This window comes from Sparus aurata, chromosome 6 (genome assembly GCF_900880675.1).
Source record: "Sparus aurata chromosome 6, fSpaAur1.1, whole genome shotgun sequence".
NCBI lineage: Eukaryota > Metazoa > Chordata > Actinopteri > Spariformes > Sparidae > Sparus > Sparus aurata.
This window is the reverse complement of record NC_044192.1, coordinates 28847467-28868779: the sequence shown is the minus strand read 5'-3', so window position 1 is coordinate 28868779 and position 21313 is coordinate 28847467. Positions and strand designations below refer to the sequence as shown.

The 21313-nt window shown below is 41.6% G+C and overlaps 1 protein-coding gene across 2 annotated transcripts; it reads right to left on the bottom strand.

Moving 5' to 3' along the window:
- Window positions 1-32: 32 nt before the first annotated feature.
- On the bottom strand, window positions 33-19363 carry sfmbt1 (Scm like with four mbt domains 1). 2 transcript variants are annotated; one of them, XM_030419703.1, is made up of 22 exons: window positions 19236-19349; window positions 15583-15737; window positions 12926-12983; window positions 12729-12823; window positions 12139-12382; window positions 10866-10954; window positions 9795-10047; window positions 8588-8685; window positions 8346-8447; window positions 7860-8013; window positions 7591-7673; window positions 6678-6804; window positions 6047-6160; window positions 5853-5895; window positions 5691-5752; window positions 5428-5567; window positions 4651-4760; window positions 4062-4237; window positions 3162-3340; window positions 2813-3037; window positions 1834-1962; window positions 33-1681 (listed from the first exon to the last, which is right to left on the bottom strand). In XM_030419703.1, exons 3-22 carry the CDS (start codon window positions 12948-12950, stop codon window positions 1541-1543), a joined length of 2589 nt encoding a protein of 862 aa, XP_030275563.1. In that variant the 5' UTR covers window positions 12951-12983; window positions 15583-15737; window positions 19236-19349; the 3' UTR covers window positions 33-1540. The 2 variants fall into 2 exon arrangements, with proteins under 2 accessions (XP_030275563.1, XP_030275562.1); XM_030419702.1 differs by lacking the exon at window positions 15583-15737 and having other exon boundaries at window positions 19236-19363.
- Window positions 19364-21313: the final 1950 nt, after the last annotated feature.

The window sequence follows — 21313 nt, the reverse complement described above, 5'->3', positions numbered from 1 at the left end:
ATGTAGGACAAAAGGCCAAGAGCCGTCTAGAATCGTTGTTCACCGTTTTAATTGCAGTCTCCTCATTAAATAGCAGTTATATCTTGAAACATGAGATAAAAAGCTGTTTCATTTCTTCGAATACAGCGAAAAATACAAGCAAGTGAGGGAACAAAGAACCCACAGAGGTTTTACTCGCACAAAATGAAGCACATTACAGTAAATCACACTACAGGACCTGGTAAAAGAGGGGAAAAACTGATTTACAAAAGCCTTTTACGAAGTTCTTAATTAAAAACTGCCCACTTATCAAGTTAGTTGTTAAAAATAATTACTATTCAATGATATGAAATGGCTCAAATAATCATGTGAATGTATTTAAACCATACATCTCATGAGAAATTGTAGGCCTATTCTGTGCAAATATACTGTATATTTAGGGCATTTAGAGATTACTTATGCAGAAAGTCAGTTCCTCAATAGTCTTTTTTTCTTTCACCCTGTTGCACTAGAAGGTATTTGACTATATACACTATATACAAACATGCACTGTCATATTTTGTTACCACAATACAGTACATAGTTTTGCTTGTGCTTGCATTGCAGAATCCTTGCACTGTAAACTGAACGATGAAAAGTTCTTTTGAGATGAAAACCCCTCCCCTTTTACATATAATGTTGAAAAGATTGTATTGTGATTCAGCTGGATGTGTTAGCGCAGTATCAGGTGTTAAAACTACAATCAAATTCCTTGTCTTTCAAACATTGTGAAAACCAATGTTCTCTTTTGAGTGCTCCATTTAAGGGGGCAGTCATGTGTACCCTCATCCACAGCAAAAACATTGTACATCTTTCCAGTGACATCTGGCTTTCAGGGGGAAATCACCAGATCAGGAAGCAAGGCCACCTCATTTCTTAACTCCAGCAAGCTGACAACAGTTGAGGGCTAGTAGACTCCAAATATTCTCATATGACAAGTTAGTAAGTAAAAGGTATGATTTTTAGGGACAGCAGGAGAGGCTGGAAATCATGAATGGACACAACAAACCAACGGAGTTATAACACAGGTGCTCATTCACTCTGCCTCATAATGAAAGAGGAACTAAAAGAAGAGTCTGAGGCACTCTGAAGACACAAATAAGTTAAAAGCCTTTACTTAACCATGGCTAGAACCCAAACTGTTTTAACTTAAAAGCAAGATCTTGATGACGGCTCGCATTTTTTCTCCCCTGCAAAACATGCTGGAATTAATAAAGGCTTTTACGCTTATTTATGAGATTAAAGTGCCTTGAAACCTTTTGTCTTTCAGTCATCACTGGTGCCTTCCCAAAAAGCACTTGAACTATTCTGGACCTTTTATAGCTCTTCTTTGTCCTTTTTTTCAATTTTCAGAAAATTGTTCTTTTGTCCATTTTATGTCCACGCTTGACTTACACAATGTGGTATATGCAGGATTCTAAAGGATATCCAGTGTTAAAAAAGTCAGAATGGGAAAATACAGTGTTTTTCACAGGATTAATACACAGAACAGAATGTCGTCATGTCCATCATTCCCCGTCAACTACGTGGCGAACTGTTGGTAAAACGCCAGCTTGACCCTCTCAATGTGGTGGCATAGCTTAATGGCTGGTCCCAGCTTCAGGTCCATACACTCTTGCACTGTTGGGAGGTTCAGCAGCAGCAGCGCCTGTCCGTCAATCTCCTATAAAAACACAACATTAATATGAGTTGCATTTTCTAAAATTGTTTTGGCTGAGCCATCTGTGAGAGTGATGTTTTGTATTTGTGTCCGTGGGCAAAAGACAAGCTTATAATGCACTTATTGCAGTAGAGTTAAGCCTGGTCTTTTCTCACCTGATCCAGGAAAATCCTTGCAAGAGGTGCACAGTCAGTGGTCCTGATGAATCGAACCACATCCGTAACGCTCCATTCCAGCGGGCTGGTGTCCAAACACAACTTCTGAGGAGGCTCAGTCTTTGAGGTCTGTAAACACACAGACAGAGTGAGTCAGACAGAGATCTCCTGGCTGAAGTGAAAAGTCTCACAGCTGAATTTAACCCTTATGATTGATGCTGCTGAGAATAAAGAGAATCAGACCTGAACATTTTGTAAAAGAAACACTAATTTCTCATGAGCCGCTGAGAGCAAGTCTGGGTCACAGTGAAAAAATTATTCAAAATGCTACCGAGAAGGAGGAGGTACACAAAGAAATTATGGGAGGGTAGAGTAGTTTGACTTATTTTGACAAAAAAAAAAAATCCAAAATGGGTAAATTAAATCATAAAATATTTGAGACCCCACAAATTACAATGTAAGACTACTGACTTTTATAAAACTCTAGAAAATGAATTTAATTCACATTAGTTAACAAAAAAAAGATATCATGATACTTTCCAAACTGAGCAGGGCTAAACCATACTCCTTGATTAATTTGTTAACAGAGACCCAACATTTTCCCCCCATGAGCAAGCACTTGCTGACAGTGGCAAGAAAAAACTGACTTTTAACAGGCAGAAATTTCGGAGCAGAACCAGACTCCACTGAACGTTGGGTGCCCATCTGCCTCAACCGTGTATATATGTTGTGAGTGTGTACAGTATGTTTTCTATAATTTCATAATGTTTGTAGAATTACATGTTCGGCGTGACACACTATGCTTGGCCGCTGGCAACTTGAGTTTCTCATGTGCCGCCTAGGAACAATAACTGTCCAACCCTGCATGAGAGTACTCATTAAAGACACACTGTCTGGAAAAATAAACAACATAAGAGAGAAAGATAAATATTTTCAAATTGTTTCAGTATTCATTGGTACCATTTGCGACCTTTATTACCTTTGGTGAGGGAGGGCGGTTCTCATCATCAGAGAATGACGGGGAGCGGGGTTTCCGGCGCCGGCGCGTGGGCCTTGGTGTCGCTGGCGGGGAGGGGGATGGCGTGGTGGGCTGAGACTTCCCAAATGATTGTTCTGAGTCATCCTGGAGATCGTCCTGTAGCTCTGAGCCAGAGTCTTCACTAAGGGAGTCGTCTTCATCCAGATCTTCTTCCTCTCCGCTACCCTGTGAGCCAAAGATGAGGCCAACAAACAGTCCATTAGCACAGATTCGCGTGAAGAAGAATAAAAGTGGTGGACGGTGATAAATCCTTCCATAAAAATGCATAATAAAGACAACGTGTGGGTACCTGTGGAGAGCCAGCAGGGGTGTTGTCCACTGAAGCCGATGAGCGTCTTTTCTTATGGACAAAGAGCTGCTTCCTCCTCTTCCTCCTCCTCCCTCTTCTCTTCACTCCACCCTCTAGGTTGGTGTGGCCGCCGGGTGGACGGCCAACACGTTTGCTCTTCTTCTTTCCATAGTAATATGCTGGTGATAAGACAGCAGCTTATTGTGTATTGTTGCATTTGACACATCGCAATGATTTTATTACATCATAGAGACAGAAATAAATCAATCAGAAATACTTGTATTTCCTAATGATATTTATTCTTTACAGGAATAGCATGTCTGTGGAAGATATGTGCTGTCTGGAGAGATATGAAAGCAGAAGAGACAAAAGAGAATGTGTAATCATCTGTCTGTTGCGATCAAATTGCATCAGTTTCTTTACCCCAACACTGCAGTGCAGCAGCAAGTAAACATATCAACAAATCAGTGACTTTGCTTCATTCAGCGGCAGATGAAAGACGTCAATTCTGACACATATTTTCATCTAACTGCACCTGCTCATTCAGTGCCTGTGGAAGGTTATTGCAATTTCTAAAATCACAAACTCTATCCATCTGCTACACAAAAAGTCCGTATTCATCAGGGTTGGCATTTATGTACTCAATGATGATCTCTATTTACAAGGAACACAAATGAAAAGAAGTGAAGGTTTCTGAAAAAGGAGAAATGAATGGGCTTTGCTTCGAATGAAAGTAGGTTTGAATGACAAGCAAGTAAACTGTTTTCTGAGCTCTTAGAAATCGATCACAGCAGTCAGAGATTACATTCTTTTTTGATAAGAAAGCATCCGGCCCAGATCAGACAATCTGAAATCTAAATGCTCGACAGTCAGCGGTCTCTACTTCTGCAAATCACCTACTGTATTTGGTCTTTGTGAGGACAGAGCAGTTCTCGGTGCAGTGGTCCAGAACCATGCGAGGTCCAAACAGGTTGGGGCAGCACTCTAGCTTGATGCAGGTTTTCCTGCAGAAGTCTGCTACACGGTCTGCAGTGCGGACTATTTCAACCGTGGCGCGGTAACTCTTTCCCTTGTACCTAACATTTAAATAAAAAGAAAGGGTGAAGAGAAAATAAATTGTAAGAAAACAGACTTACTTAGGCTGAAGATACTACAGGCAAACATAAGTCAAAACATATCCAACTCCTCTCGATCTCTAAAGCTAATTAATTCATGTTTGACTTTACAAAGTGGCTACGACCAGCAAGGTCTCTCTTAAAAGCAACCCAGAAGCCGATGGCTAACTTGTTGCTTTAATGAAGTATCTCAGCCTGGAGCTTGTACCGTGATTCCAGTGTGCAGATATTTATTTCCACTTGTGCATTCAAGTACATGGTTAATCCAGCATGTGTCCTAAAATAGGCCAGCTGCGAACACTCATACTACTCCTGCAGGTTTTCCACAGAGCGTAGAATGTCGAGCGGAGGATTTAAATGGCGTTTCCCCTCACTTGGCTTTGAGTGTCTCTCCATGGCCCTGCCAGCGGCTCTCCTGGTCCAGCTGCAGCTCTCTCAGCACACGGCTGGGCTTGTATGCCGAGTTTATCAGCAGACTCAATACCTGGGTACAAGACAAGGATAGAGTGGCAACACTTACATGTTATGCGAGGGTAGGAGAAGTGGACATTTTATTCTTCGATGGCAGTAGGAGTAGCATTTTAACTTCACAAAGTCACCATACTCATTTTGAGACAAGGCTTTCAATACCGTTAATGTGTAGGGGTTGATTGGCAGTAGACTGGCATTGATTACATGATAGGTAAAGTTGCTTTATGGTAAAAGGACACTACCTTACCATACAAAGTAGAGGGAGTGCTCTTCTTTTAATGCAAATGACACATGTCACATGACAGAATGAGCGAAACACTGATAGAAAATGAAGTTACTTAGAAGGATGAAGGAGCAAAAGTAACCTTCCTCTTTCTCTTTATGCAAGAGGACTTATACATTTCATTTGTTTCAGGTAGATATTCAAAAGGACTTGCAACTGGTGGAACAATTAAAAGGTGCGATATGCAAGAATTTTAGTTTAAAGCTATACATTTTATTTGTGTTATTGTAAAAGTAATGCATTTTAATGGTAATTAAATGTTACAACTTAAGTTTAGCCTCATTATTCTGCACATCAAAAAAAAAGCTTATCATATCACCGGCAACCTTCATGTTTGTGTTTAAGGCTTGAGGGACGCTTCTTTGTTTGGTTGGACAATTGGACTAGCCCCTCTCACCTCTTTAAGCACGAGGACACAGTTTCCTGGGCCAATGAACTGAGGCAGCTCAGCAATGCGTCCCTTGTTAAGGTAAGGCCCAGAGAAGCAGCGGTGGTTGAAGTAGATCTTGGGACAGCAATATTTCCCATTCCCCTGTCCTGCACATCACATAAAATGATACAGAAGTGATGAAAAACCCCACATTCTACACAGACAGTCAGGTGATGGGACATATATCACAGTGTGGAATCCTTTAATGAGCCCTGAGACACACCACTCACCTGTCTCTGACTGGCTGGCCATATGCTGCTTGACAGTATCAGGTGACTTAGGTGGAGTTCGGCTGTAAAGTGATGAAAATCGATGTTAATGTTGAATGCAAACTGACCCGATCCATTCAAACCAGTCAACCCACCCTCCCCCACCCTTCCTCTTATACTCACTGTTTCTCAGGCTGCACCACAGCAATCTTTCTCTCCTTTTCAACTGAAAAACAAAGGAAAGACTAATGGGTTCCCAGTCCCACTATTACATTATGCTGCTAATGCTGAAACCGACTGCATTATTGTTTGTCACAGCATTAGTAACAGTCTTGTTAAGGCAGATGAGAGTCTACTGTGGTGACTCATGCTCATACCTGAGGGTTTGATGGGGTAGACGAGTGGATAGCCGTTTGTCTCACACCAGCTGACGGGGAAAATGTCTAGCGAGTCCACATGAACAATCAGCTCTGGCATGGGCTGCTTCAGTCCTACAGACGCACACACACGCAAGGCTATTAGAAAATCACTTACAATTGTGGATCGTGGATGCCAAATTTAGCTAGAGCAAATAGAAGTCACAGATTTCCCTCATTATACCATTACATTATGTTGTTTTTAAAATTAATTACTTTGGTCAGAGCCATAACTCAAATCCAACACATTTCACACAACTGTAAATCTTACCTACTTCATCTAATTGTTTTAATTGTACTGATTGTGTGCATACTCTGTTTATAAGTGAAAACACTGTCTGCAGAATATACACATCCAAATTTACGGACATAAAGGCCACAAAAACATACTGTTTAAACAGCTTCTTACTAGCAGCACTACTTTCTGCCTCTGTAAAATCTCCAAAGCAGTGATCTTGTGTAGACAAGTGAGCCAGCAAATTCAGATTATACCCACAAGCTCTACATGACATGGCTGTTAATGGCCTGTGGAAACACATTTTTTTCTTATTTACCTCTCAAATAAATACATTCCTTCAGTAGCTTAACTCACCTTCCAGGCTGAGCCAAACATACTGCCCTTTGACCCTGGTGACAGTCGCCACGTGAATGTTCTCAGGTGACAGCGGGTTGACGGCCTCCAGTTTCATGGCTTCTTTGAAGCTGTGGTCACTCTGCTCCTGGCAGGTAAACAAAGAGGGGGAAGAAAAAAAATCATGTGAGAGCTATTTCAAAGCAAAGAATGGTGGTGTATCGTTTTCTTTCTCCATTATGAAAACCCGCATGTACACATTTTAAATAAAGATCAAAAGTCACAGTGAGCCACCCCATCAAACATGGTTTCATCGCTGGCATTCAATTATGCTGTCTGTCAAATGGGTCCAATCTCATTTCCCATATTCTGTCACATGACATGTTACAATAAAGACATTTCTGACGGTATGGATGGCAAAAAATAGAATCTATGAAACAGCTACAAGACTGCAAACAGAATGAAAATATGCCCACATGCATGTTGTGGAGAAACTATTTGTTTTAGCATTGATCTGTTTAATCTTTCTGCCTGCATCAAACCCATCCATGTGTCGAGCTATTTACACAAGAGATGGCCATGAGATACAGAGGGTCACACTTTACAGGCTGCTATAGCACAAATCTTTCAGAGGAATACCATTTTATTTATCTCCTGTCTATGTCATGAAATTAAACGTGAACTGAACCTGTATACAGTTGAGAGTTTATTTTTACCTCAGTAAAAAAAAAATTATCTTTAGCAGCCTCAATTGCTTCTTGGTTAATGCAACCCAAGTAATAGGAAGGGGGTTTTAGATCTGACAGCTTGCTAATTGTAATTTCACTGAACAACCATGTCTTTTATCAAGTCACTGGGCATGAGACAGCCCTTTACACTGAAGCCTGACCAGTGTGAATTTGGTGTGAAAGGGGAAAAACAAAGGTCGACTTACAGTTGGGAAGGAATGCTGAGGAGCTGCCTCGGCCTCGCACTGTTTCAGGTAATCTGCCCAATCAAAGTCTGGACCCTGGTATCCTGTGTGTGATTACATGAAGACAAAGTGGACAGAAAGAGAGAAGCAAATTAAGCCAAGAGGAGACAGAGCGAAAGAAAACATGATTGATCTGATCAATGCCATTCCTTAAGTTCTGATATCACTGATAGCTCATAAGATAAGCTCAAGTAATGAGCTATGAAGAGAAAAGGTTTGACAGAACAGACCTGGTGGAGGACTTAGAGCGAGCCCATTTTTGAGGCTCCACTGAGTAGGGAAGATCCCTGGACTGTCTCTGTGACACAGAAAGGACCTTCCGGCACCCTCAGACTCCTCGATAAGGTTGTCCATCGTCACCAAGAAGTACTGCTCACTGAACACCTGAAGACAAGAGGAGGTTATTTTAGGAAACCAACAGACGCTCCAAGTTGACAGCTGTACAGTTTCAACCATCCATTTTGTTTCACCGAGTCACACTAATGTAAAGACGATCAATTAGACTCTGCCATTAAACATCAAAGATAAGAGCTGAAAAGGACATAGTTTCAGCTACGTTTGTGTTCTTTCAAGACTCGGGAGATGTTTTTTTAAGCTGATGAATGATCTAAATATAGACAGCATGGTAATGAACATAAACAAATAAGTCCAATAAACAGCAAAGGAGAGAAATACTGCAGCGCAGGAAAGATAGATTTGATAGGAAAGTCTGTTACCTTGGTGACAGTTGCAGGCCTGATGGAAATAGGAGCAGCAGGGTCAACAGCCTCCAGTTTCATTCCTTCCTTGAAACAATGAGCAGCGATGGCAGGCTGATCCTGAGACACACAGCAAACCGAGTCATTTCAAAAGGCTCAGCTCTTAGACATCTTTGAATGTGACAAGTCTGTGCTCATTACAGAATGATCAAATAGAGCGGATAAACCATGAGAACAAATAAGAGCACGGCTGGCAGTACCTTACTGAACTCTGCAGTCAAAGCTTCATCCTGAGGCAGGTCGCTGATGCGCTGTCTCACCTCCTCCCACTCTTCCTCTGTCCGCAGGGCCAACAGGTCTGCAACAAACACAAATCAGAAGAGCTAAGCCTGATTTACTGATGACTGGCGTATAATCTGATTACCATGACATTTTAATGAAAATAACAAATGTGATTACATTTGCTCTCGCTTATTGGAATAATTTAACCTAGACGCCTGGACTTGCAGAAATGTTTTGCTCTGCACATCAGAATAGGTCACTACAATTAATTAAACAAGCAAAAAAAAAAAGCTATGTTCTAATCAATTTTGTGACCACAAAACACATTAACTACTTATCAGAGGGCACCAGGTTCTAGACTGCCTTAAAAACAAGATGATGTGCAGAATTAATGAGGCTTAACTTTGGTTGATACCTTTCATTACTTTCCAAAAAAAACATTACTTTTAGTACTTCCCCCTTGCAAAAATACAAGTAACATAAAAGGCTATGATTATGATCATTTCAATGCTACACCACTGCTCACTTTGTTTGTTTATTAACTTGCAAAAGCACAGTACCAAGGTACAAAAACCCCTGACATACACACGCACAATTTTACAAATATAAGCCTGGCATTAAATATCAGTAAGCCTTTTCCCTCTAGCAATACCACAAGGTAGATCAGTTTTATCAGGAGGGAGATTTAGCCTCTAGTGCTTCGAACATCTTGCATACTAACAAACTTTATTCACTTGAAGGGCATTAGCAAATGGCCCCGAAAAAAAAAAAACAATGATCTGTCTAATCCTGCATGGAAATCAATTTCGAGGTTGAGTGGGATACCATCACACTTTGAATATTGGTTGCTTGTGTTCCATCACTAAGGACGTTTCAAAGTATTGTAAAATACTAATATAACTCACACGTGGTGCCAAAAATTAAGAAAAATAGCAGATCCCATTGAGCAAATAGGTGTGAGCATTAGATATGATTTATACTCATATTATTATCTATATGAATGATTAGCAAAAAAAATAATAACAAAGTCGGAAATGCATCTCTGAATGCTGTGAATGCTGTCCTCCCATCAGAAACTATTATTCATCCATGCTTTGGCAGTAAACCTCAAGATCTAGACATCAGCTTCCCTTTCTCCCTTTTGTTTCTAAATATAAAAACAAGACCCTTGCCACTGCCACTGACCTGACGGAGGCCTGAGGGTGCAGCCATGCTCTTTGGCCCAGCCGGGTGGGTGGAGGCGTGGGTGGAGGTAAAAGAGCCAGAGGATTGTAGGTGTGTCTGGCAGGCCCTCAGTGCCTACAAGGCGCAGCTTCAGCCTTCCTCCGACATTCTCCTCCACCTCGGCGGCCCAGGCCAGCCCCGGGTCATTATTGTCCTGGAGCTCCACGTAGCAGCCCGCACACAGCAGCTCCACAGGGTCTCTTCCACGCTGGGGCTGCGGGGGTAGGTGGGTGAGGGGTGGTGAGTTGTGAAGCTAATAGCGCGCACACACACTTACACAAACGAACACACGCCTAGGCAAGGAGAGGAATTTGTAACTGGGAGAGAATTCAGTGCATGACTAAGTGGCAGAACTGAAGCACAGTCACTGAAAGCTAACTGATGGCTCCAAAGAATTTCACAGGCTGCTCCTATAGCCAATTTGCTTTCAGCAGCACAGCCTCGGAGCCGTTAACAACAGCTCAGAGCCTTGTGTATGGTAGACTCGGGACTTCACGCTGGGGACGCATGCACTTCTTAATAGATATAAAAATTGGTTCACGTATTAAGTTCAAGTTCGTGTTTATTCCAATGGACATTTTAAGTGAGAACCATTTCAAAACATACACACCATGCATTTAGAGATTTGAATCTTCACCAAATCAAGACATACACTTAGAAAACAGTATAACAAAACATGACAGTTGTACAGCGTGTGTGTGTGTGTGTGTGATTGTGTCAACACTGCAGAGTTACTTTTGACGATTCCGATCACCTGAGGGTACAAACTGTCAACTTTGTGCCGACAATGTAAGTTGTATTTACCGAATATGCCTCACTACCTGAGCAGCAGCAGGGGAGGCATGGCTTCATCATGACAACCTCGACAGTTTTATTTACTGCATTATATGTCTTTAAAGTAGTCAAATGAATCAAATCAGGAGTGATGGAGTAGACTGTTCTTGGCGCAGACAGACAGAGAGAAAGCCTGCGCCCCTCCCTGGGTGTGAGATGTTTCTAAGAAGGACAGCTGCTCACGTTCTCCCGTCTTACCAATTCCAGCAGGTTGGCAGGCGCGCTGCACTCCTCAGCCAAGGCCTTTTCCAGCAGAGCCTCCCAGTCCTGGTGCTTCTCACGCACACCTGAGTTGAAACATACACACAAATACAGTGTTTATTTTATTAACTGAACAACCAGGTGGGCCTCGGGATCACACATGCACCGCTATGCCAGGTCTCTGTTCATCACCCTGAATCACAACATCAGTGATGAAATAAGAATAACTACTGGAATTTATAGAAAGCCAACAGATTATTACATCTAATGACTATCTAATTTCCCTAGTATTTGATTCCACAATATTTCTTTGTTTTAACACATATACTGTACATATCTAGGTGTAAAGTGCTAATCAAGCAAAAATAAGCAGAAGAAAACCTGAGAAATAGCATCTGGACTTTGAATCAAAAGCTGTGAGGCTCTAGACTATTTCCTGGAACTATTTCTTGCACAACTAGAACATCAAGAGGGTAACACAAGCGTTTTCTCTGAGACGACAGTGGCGCCAGTGTATCAGCAGAACAGAAATATTCTTTACTCCCTGCTATGCTGAACAAAAGTGCAATTACTTAGTTGGGTTCCACTTTCGAATAGAATTTTGAGAACAAGTACACAAAACAGAAAACTGAGCCATCTCCACCGCACAGCCCCTCAGTTTTGATGAAGATATTGGCCAACAGATCAATATGGCTGAAGTTTGTTGACTCTCTGCACATCAGCCATGCTTTATATAATAACCATCCGAGAAAACCAGACACCATGCAACTTTTCTTGCGTAAATAGGTAAATTAAAACATTCACTACATCTCTCATAGGTGAACAAAAAAAACAGATAAAAAAAAACCCCAAACAAACAAAAATAAACAAAACATGAAATTAAAATATTTTTTTTAACAAATTAAAATATGAAACCCCAAACAAACAAAACCAAAAAACCCAAAACAAAAACCCCTTTGCTGTGCTTGTTCACTTTGTCTATATATCTGGAGGATTGAGGACTGGACTTTTTGGGAAGCCTCTACATAGTGCACAGAATAGACTTTAAGTTGACAACCATGGACAAAAAATCAGTAGTGGCAAACTGTTGTTGAGGGTAGGTAATAAAATGTTAATCACAAAGACAAACACAAAAAAAAATCCAGACAAACAAATATGAAGAAACAACTACAAAAAAAACCCAAAACATACAACAAAAACAAAAGAAAAAAAAATAAATAACCCCAAACAAACAAATAACCCAAACATTCCAGCACAAGCCACTCCTCACCCTCAGGGGCCCTCATGGTCTTCCCATGCTGCCGGCTCCAGCCCAGCGGGTGGAGATCCGCCGTCATGATGTCACACCAGAAGTCGGCACGGCGGTCGTCTTGGTACCCCTCGTAGCGTAGCAGCAGCAGCTGGCCACATGTGGTGATGATGTTGGCCACCCAGTAAGGACTGCCAGCCTCTGAGCGCACGCACACCTCCAGCTTCATGCCTGGGGATAGTCCTGTCTGCAGGCCCTGGTCCACCTGAGACAAAGACAGAAGAGCAGAGATCCGATTGGCACAAAGATATACGGCTTACAAAACTGTACAATTACATTTATATTTTTTGTCATTATTCAAGTTAAAACTACCAGGAAGGCTTTATAACTGGGGATGTTCCAGTGATATCTGTATTTGTACTTTATGACTGGATGCTTTCATAGCAGTACCCATTACTAGCGGCTTTACTGGATTCTCCCTCCATAAATCTGAGTCATGCTTTCAGATTTAATACACAGTTTGAAAGGACTTTAAACAGATGTTTAGTAATTGATAGAAATGGATTATAAACAGCTGCTGTGTGTGAGCTGTGCGGGTTGTCAGCACCCACATGTTTGAATGCGTGATGGGGCACAGACAGCGCTCCAGTCTCCTCCAGGTAGTCGTCCCAGTTGAAGTCGGAGACATCCTGAGCAGAGTCTCCATCTGGAACACACACAAACAAAGTTCATTTCTCCTTTCCAACTTGCGTTCCAAAAACATATCATCTTACTCATTTCACGCAGCTGTCCACAGAGTAGTTCTTACCAGACTCCGGTGACTCCTGACTCATGCTGGTGCCCCCTCAAGGCCGACACTAGGAGCTCTGAGGAGGAACAGAGGAGGAATATAATTATCCAGCCAGAGCAAATGAACGAATGAGCGCTGGTCCAAAAACACAGTCGTGTCTCGCCGAGCTGCCCTCCTCGGGATGCTGTGACCATCACCCTCCCTAGATCTCATTATGAATCAATAATCTCTGAACTTGCTGTTTTCAACAACTGTTAGAGGAATAAGACGGATGATTCCTCTGTTTTGTATCAGCCCACTCAGCAGTTCACAAGCCAAGCCATACCAGCCAAAAGTGACAAAAAGAGTGGGACACAGGCTTCCTCTAACTGCAGCATGCCAAACATGACATCTGACAGCAAAAAGCTACGCAGCTGCTTAACTAGCCCAGAAAGCCCCCTTTAGGTCAAGCTGCAGAGTCATGAAGAACAAATTCAACAGCCTTAATTTACAAACTCGCCAAACTGAAGCTAATTTGCATTTATTTGGATGTTTTTCAGCCATTCTGAAATCAAGGACTCCTCAGCCTTGATCAAAGTGTTGTTTAGAAAATCCTTGGTGCTGCTATCTAAGTGCTTCTACCTGGCCCTGGACTTGATCGATTACCAAACACGACAAGTGGTGAATGAAATAACAAATTAAAAGCTACACTTTTTGCAATTCACTTGGGGTGGCACAGGCTACCACCTACCTAACAAGCCAGATGGTACGCAACTGGCGGGAAAGATATTAAACTATGCAAACCTCATCCAGTCCCACCTCGACTTGTGAAAATCATTTGGGCATGTCCCTTTTTTTAGAGCGCGATACCTTTTCTTGCCCTGATGTTAAGATTTCAAACAGCGGCGTGACATGAATGTGGACACACGCATCAAGCTCTGACACATCAAACTGACCTCCAGCATTGTGACGAGCAGATGAAATAAGTTAATACAACAAGAGAGACAGGATGAATGAGAGAGAAGAGAGTGCCGGGCGTGACGACAGTGGAGAGATCGGTGTATGGGATGCTGAGGGTAGCTTCAGTGTCTCCGCAGCTGCATTCAGCCGGCCTGTCAGGCCCGTCTTTGTCACGTCTGACGTCTCTATTAAAACCAGGGCCACCACCAGAAACCACCCCCTCCCGACGACCCGACTGCCACCACGACCCCCGTGCTCCGCTGGGATCTGTGCTACCTTTCACCCGCGACCCTGCCCCAGACTCCTTCTGTCTTTCTCCCCCTCCCCTACACCAGAAGGCCGTATTGTCTGCCGGGGTCACACTCCAAACATAAGAGTGGAAAAAAAAAAAGAGCAGTGGAGCTGCTAGATGCTGAACGTGGATATTAGATGACAGATTAATTCATGAAGGGTTTTGAAGTTGATTCTGTTTTGATGTGTCTGACTACAAACTCTTGGGACCATCTTTCTTATTTGATTCATTCTTTATTGTTTAAAAGGATTAAGTGCTGCAACTAATGATAATGATATTTTTACTGTCGATTAATCTGTTGATTATTTTCTTGATTAATTCATTCAAATGTTTGGTCATGTCAGAAAATGTCTTCTGTGTTCTTTTCTGTGTTTCCCAAGGCCCAAGATGTTGACCTCAAAAACCTTGTTTTGCCCACAACCCAAAGATATTCAGTTTACCGTCACTGAGGAGGAAAGAAACTGAAAATGTGAACATTTCAGAAGCTTGAAACAAAGAATTTCTTGACTTTTTTCTTTAAAATTACACAAACCTATAAATCAATTATTACAAAACACATATTTGTGGATACTCCTTAGTTTCCACTCAATATTGGCTAATATTCCTGTTTTTCTAAACACTAGAGATAGACCGATTATGGCCCTGGCCGATAATCAGGGATGTTATTCTGCATTTTTCTGATTACCGGTATCATTGTGTATTGTGTCCAATTGCCGACTGATGCAGTATTATCCATTCACCAACTGTACTCACTGCTTAATATCCCGCTCACAACACTATCTGATTGGTTTCAAGTCACAAGTCATAGCCGAGCAACACTGAATAATAGAAATCTGTCATGTAACTTGTAGCTAATGTTATCAAATAAAGGTAGTGGAGAGCAAGTATTAAGTAGCAGAAAGTGGAAATACTGACGTAAAGTACCTCAAAATTGTACTTAAGTACAGTACTTGAGTAAATTGTAGTTAGCTACATTTCTTCACTGGTTATTCTAAATGATGACAACAAGATCTTTTATTTTCACTGCAAATATATATCAGTTCCAAATAACAGTCACGGGTCTCCTGGATTACTAGTAATCGATATGGGCCCTGAAAACATCAAATTGGTCGATCTCTACTTAACACGTTAACTACAACAAATACTACTTAAAATCACACAGTATCCACTAGACAGTTAAATGGAATAATAGCCAAATGACTCACTGCATGAAACAACAAAAACAGACTCTAATATGGACAAAAAACATGACTTCTCTGTGTTTGTGAACATTTTTGATGCAACTTACACAGAATGGACCTGAATCAGTCCTTTACAATGGAACAACATCCGTGTGCCCTAGCCAAAAGGTATACTGATCACTTCTGAGAGCTATCATTCACAATTTCTAATGACAAGTTTTTATTCTTTGACTTGCTCGAGTGCCTGCATGTTTGTACAACACCTTATTTTATTGAACAGCATGGCCTCTGCTCGTACAGCCAGACAGGAAGAAATGCAACTTCCCCTGTTTCACACATAGCCAGTGGTCTGTGTGGACCACAGCTCTAGCAGCAGTCTGCCTGAATCTTTCTGCACCACCCCAGACTCTGACTGAACCTGAAAGAGAAAGAGCACGCACACACATCCAAACACCCATGCACACGCACGCGCGCGCGCGCGCACACACACACACACACACACACACACACACACACACACACACACACACACTGAGAACCACCCTACATCCTCTTTACAAATGCTTGGTGAATCATATTCTGATCAGCACTTAGCACAAGATTGAGTATTTCTAAACAGGCCTTCCTGAACCTCTGAGGTCCCTGGGCGGGAAATTATATCTGACAAAACCCACAATCACACACAGTACAGCTTCTCCAGGAAATAAAATCAAATCCAAGTTTCAATAAAATGCAGCTGAAACATTTCCCCAAACACTATCTAATGATGCCTGCTGATAACTAGTAAATGACATTTCATTATAAGCCTTAATGTAGCAGAAAATAAGGCAATTAGTATGTCCTCCTGTTAGTGTCCATTTTCCAACGTAAATAAACACATTTTCAGAAGAGCAATTATTTGCTATTTTAACAACTATTACTGGGATTGATTTCACACCATGGTGTGTTACAAATCCGTGTAGCCAAAAACCTTTGGTTGAAAAATTCATTTCAACCAAAGTATGGAGACGTTGTTTCTCACTTACTTTTGGTTACACAGTATCAAAAAATTATATTTATAACTCCAACAACTATGTGCAATGTCCACCAAACTCCTGTAAATCAGCTGTTGTTGTTGTTTTTTATTAGTTTTCATAGGAACTATTTCTTTGGTAGAAAGTGGTTTGAATTAAAACTGGGTCACGGTGAAGTCGTAGAGCATCTTGTTTGAGAGGAACATCATTTCTGGAGCGAGATCCTGCTCTCGAATATTTCTTCCTTTTTTTTTTTTTTTTTGTTAATCCTGTGAGCACAACAAATATAATCCCATTCATTGACTGATGTCTGAAGACTTGGCACCATGAAACCAAAACCATTAGGCTGATGTATCAACGATGCAAAAAATTACTCAATAAATTGGTTAGCCCATCGAAGAAAATGAATTGCAAAATATTTTGTAGAGACCGACCAATACTTAGGCCAATGTCAATACTGATATTAGGAAGGCAAAAATTAGGATTGAAAAATTCTGATGTGGATATTAGGGGTGTGCCAAAATATCGATACTACGATATATCGCGATATTTCGTCTTGAGGTATGTTATCGATACACTGGTGCCAAATATCGATATTTGAAAATGTAAAAAAAAAAAATATATACATATATATATATATATATATATATATATATATATATATATATATATATATATATATATATATATATATATATATTATTTTATTTCATTTTTATTTTATTTTTTGGCCCACCACCACCACCCCTCTTCGGAGGACAGCTTTATCTTTATTCAAACATAGGTGTACAACCAAATAAAATTTAAAAAATGGTTTAAGTAGCTCTGAAACCCACACATATAGATATTGAATGATAGTTGTAGTCAGTGTGTGTGTTAAGAAGAGTCACTGTGCAATATACTCTTTGTTTACTTGGCTGTCATTCATGTGAAATTGATTAACAATGTTTTGTAATTCATGTGAAATGGATTCAGTGCAGTCAATAAATTCTGAATTTCTTCAGTGACACAGATATCGTGATGTATCGTGGATAAAATTTCTTGCAATATATCGATCATCGCAGAATCACTGTATCGTGATATTATCGTTATCGTGGGCAAAATATCGTGATGGTATCGCATCGCGAGGTACCTGGTGATACCCAGCCCTAGTGGATATGTCGGCCGATATACACACATTATTTGCAATGATGCCTGAAATGTGGTTATCAAACATGGACAAAGAGGGCAGGGTATTAGCAGTTGAACTGTACACTTTATCAGCTGAAATGACATCAGTGCACTGGAAGAGTAAACTAACCAGGAACTGGGAGGGAACCAATAAATTGGTTTGGGCTCAACTATTCTGATAATCGAGTCGTCATTACAGTTGCTTTCAAGCTTAAATGTCAAATATTTGCTGGTTCCAGTGTTCCAATGTAAGGATTTGCCGCTTTCCTTTTTCACTGATGATAGTTAATGAAGAGTCTTCACGTTTCGGACTTGTGGTTGAACAGAAGAACCAAAGTGAAGATGTCACATGGTTCTCTTGGAAATTGTAAAGCGGATTTTTCACATTTTCCTTTGACATTTTATAGACTAAATGATTAAAAGTGAAAATAGGGTGAACATCATCAGTAGCAGCCATATTCAATGGAACTAAAGGTAAGTGAGAAAAAACGAAGGGGATCTTTTGCAATTCAGGTGAAATAAACCCTTTCAAAAATGCTGGTAAACAAAGTGGAGCTAGGTTTTCGCTCCATGGCAGCACTTGACAATATCATGACACATTTGAGAACCAAATTACGGTGCAGCCCTGTGGAGGATCCTATTGAGTAACCCTTACCAAAGCTATTTCAATAACTTTAAATCCCCCAAATGTCATTTACATAGACATTATGGTCACCAACAAAGGGTTGCACTGAAGACCAAGCAAAAGGAGCTGGCCTGCTCCGTGGATGTCAATCCGCGAGCTCTGTCAAAGTAGTTCCGTCAGCTGGCCGACCTGCCATATAACTTAAGTCCAAACAGAAACAGGGTCCTGAAAGAGACAAATCCACCTTCCCTCCACAGAGCACTCGTAAATAACAACGCCGCTTCATTCAGTTGCATTTCGCTGCTCGTCTCATTGCATAGCGGCACGTCAACCGGAGCAGCGCTGCCTGCCAGCGGGTCACTCAAGTTGCACAATGGGGGAAGTTGAAGAGCCAGGAGGAAAATAAGCCACAACAAGTCAACGTGGAATATGACAACAAAATGACAAGCTCCTGAGCATCCCCCTGTTCACCAGCTGCTGAAGGCACACTAAAGCGAGTGTAAGCCGAACGCTTTAGCTGTTTGTGGAGAAGCTACACAGAAACACAAATCGGCTGAGGTCGTGCAACCTTCATTATGTAAGACTTCGACATTAGAAATATACGGAGTTATTCAAGGGCACATAACTGGAAATTTCCACGCAATCCGTGAACTGAAACTAGCTTAAGGGTTGCACCGCTCGTACGGACCAACCGCAGCATTCAGAAAACAGAGATGGGCCATTAACGCAACGGCTTTGCAGAGAGGGACTACGGCGCCGACGGTCTAACTTTCACTGTGAGGGGAACATGACAAATACCGATTGAGAAAATTATCAAATTGCTATCTTATTAATAAACGTGCGGTCCTAAATGGATAACGCCCGTGTGGGACTCGCCGGACACATGGTAAAATCGCCTGTGTCCGAGTCAAGTTACTGAACGTCACAGCTTGAGCAATAAGAGCAGGCTGACGAGCAATAAGGGCGCTTACACTCGACCGAACCCGACTCATCTTTTTGAGAGACGGGAAAAAAGACGAATGCGCCACCATAATGCAAAACACCGCTAGTAGTTTGTAACTAACAACACAGAGTATGTGAATATTTAGTCCTAAAATTCGCCCCTTACCGCTAAGTAGTTTTTCCAAGTCGGTTTTTAGATGCCGTTCCTCTCCGCCTGCTCGCTCGCAGCAACGTTAAGCTAACGTGGTTGAAAACCGAGAGCCCCGGTGGAAGGTTTCAAAATAAAATGCTCAGCACAAGCGCGGGAGTTCCGCCCGTCGCCCGAGCAACGGCGAGATTTTTCTGCGTTGAGGATTAAATCGCGAGACTTCCGGTGTCGCCCCGGCAGCGCCTCGCTAACTTGACGCAGTTCTCGTTCACGACCTCATTCCAATATGGCACAAACGGCCACTGCGCATGTTCTGCCGCCTATATGCCTCTGAGCCCGGCTACATCACGCTGACTTCCATCTTCACACACACACACACAATAAAATATCACACAACCCTGAATCGAGAGCAAAAAAAAATGATAACGCGTACGAAATTAAGGTGAAAAAGCGAAAGAGTTTTCGTTTGCGTTCATTCTCAGAAAGGACACGAGGCTTAACGTGAGCAGTCCTTCAAGGTTTTCTTTTTTTTTTTTTTTTTTTGTATCCCCAGCGGAATCAACACTTAGTTATTGGCTGAGCTGGAATTAATTGCACATACGATCGACCCACTTTTGATAAGTGGGCTGCTTTTTTTTTTTTTGCCACAAAAAAGCAATTCGTTCTATAAAGAAGTAGCCTGTGAATTGTGTTATTGAAGATGACCTCGAGTTGCTTTATTCCCTATCAATATAATATATGTTAAGTAAATAAAAATGCACAATTAAAGGCTGAATGGGCAACTACTTTTTAATTAAATTACAATAACGCCCTATCATACGTGCTGAAAGGAATTCTATATGTCACTGCTGGTACAGTACTTCTGCTGCACAAGTCGGCTTTTTTGGAGGAGAGGGAGGGAGAAACTGCTGGAAATATGCCTTGATACTGTGAGTGCGATGCTAAAAGTCCGTGTATTACGTACTGAAAATGTGCTTTCTTTATCAAATAAGCGTATTGATCGTTTGCGAAGGCGTCTCTGGGAGACCCAAAGCCTGCCTAAAAAAGGTTTTGCCGCTCATTTGGACCACAGGCTGCTGCTTCACTTAATCCCCCACAAAAGACCAACCCTTCACATGCCTATTGTAACAAAAGAAAAAAATATCCGCGTTTTGCATGCGCTGAGGTGGGAACAGCGCAAGAACTGCGGGCTTTTTCCACGGAAAAGCGATCGGATCTTGTCTGAACAGTCGAAACAATCGGAGAGCCATCAATAAATGAGCAGGGGGCAGGCATTTACTCCCAAATTCATTCAGTCATTTTATTTAAGAGTGAAGCTGCTCTCTGTATAAGCTTTCCAGCAGAGGACTGCAGCCTACAACTCATGTAAGGACATTGGGTATAGGGGGGGGGGGGGGGGGGTCATTTAAATTTTGGATTTAGATTTTTATTCTGACGATTGAGAGGGGTCATTTTATTTTTTAAAGGTCTACAACTTTAATGCTGCATTGCTTTAAGGCTGTTTGCATAAAGGCAAATTTCCCATCAACTTGAACAGGTTTTTTTTGCTCAGTGCATGTCACCATGTTCAAAGCTGGTATTTGTTCACTGTCCACATACTGCAGCAGGCGGCGGATTACTGCTGGGGACAGAGGACGAGGACAGGTCATGAGCCGTGCGCACTGCAGGAATGTGTCCTCGTCTTTCCCCCACACGATACACGGGGAGGTGCAAGTATAACACCTGACCGGTAGATGGCAGCAAACCCCGACAGGTCTCTCTCTCTCTCTCTCTCTCACTGAAAAAACCTCTGTGGTACTTTGACATGTTTTTGTGCCCTTGCAATTTTTTTTTTTTAGGTGAGGAACTGCAGAAGCTATGCCAAAGTGTCCAATGCAGGATCCCTAATATATATAGCAAATAATCACTGTGCAGCAGCAGCAACCAGAGGAACAAACCATAACAGCAGGAATGCTATGATTAGTAGTGGAATTTCTATGGTATGCAAGTCTTTACAAAAGGATTTTTGGTTTTGTAAGAGCTACATACAAAGCCTTGTGACATTCAAGTCAACAAAACATGTAGATTAATTTAAAAAACAATCCAAGTGACACTGG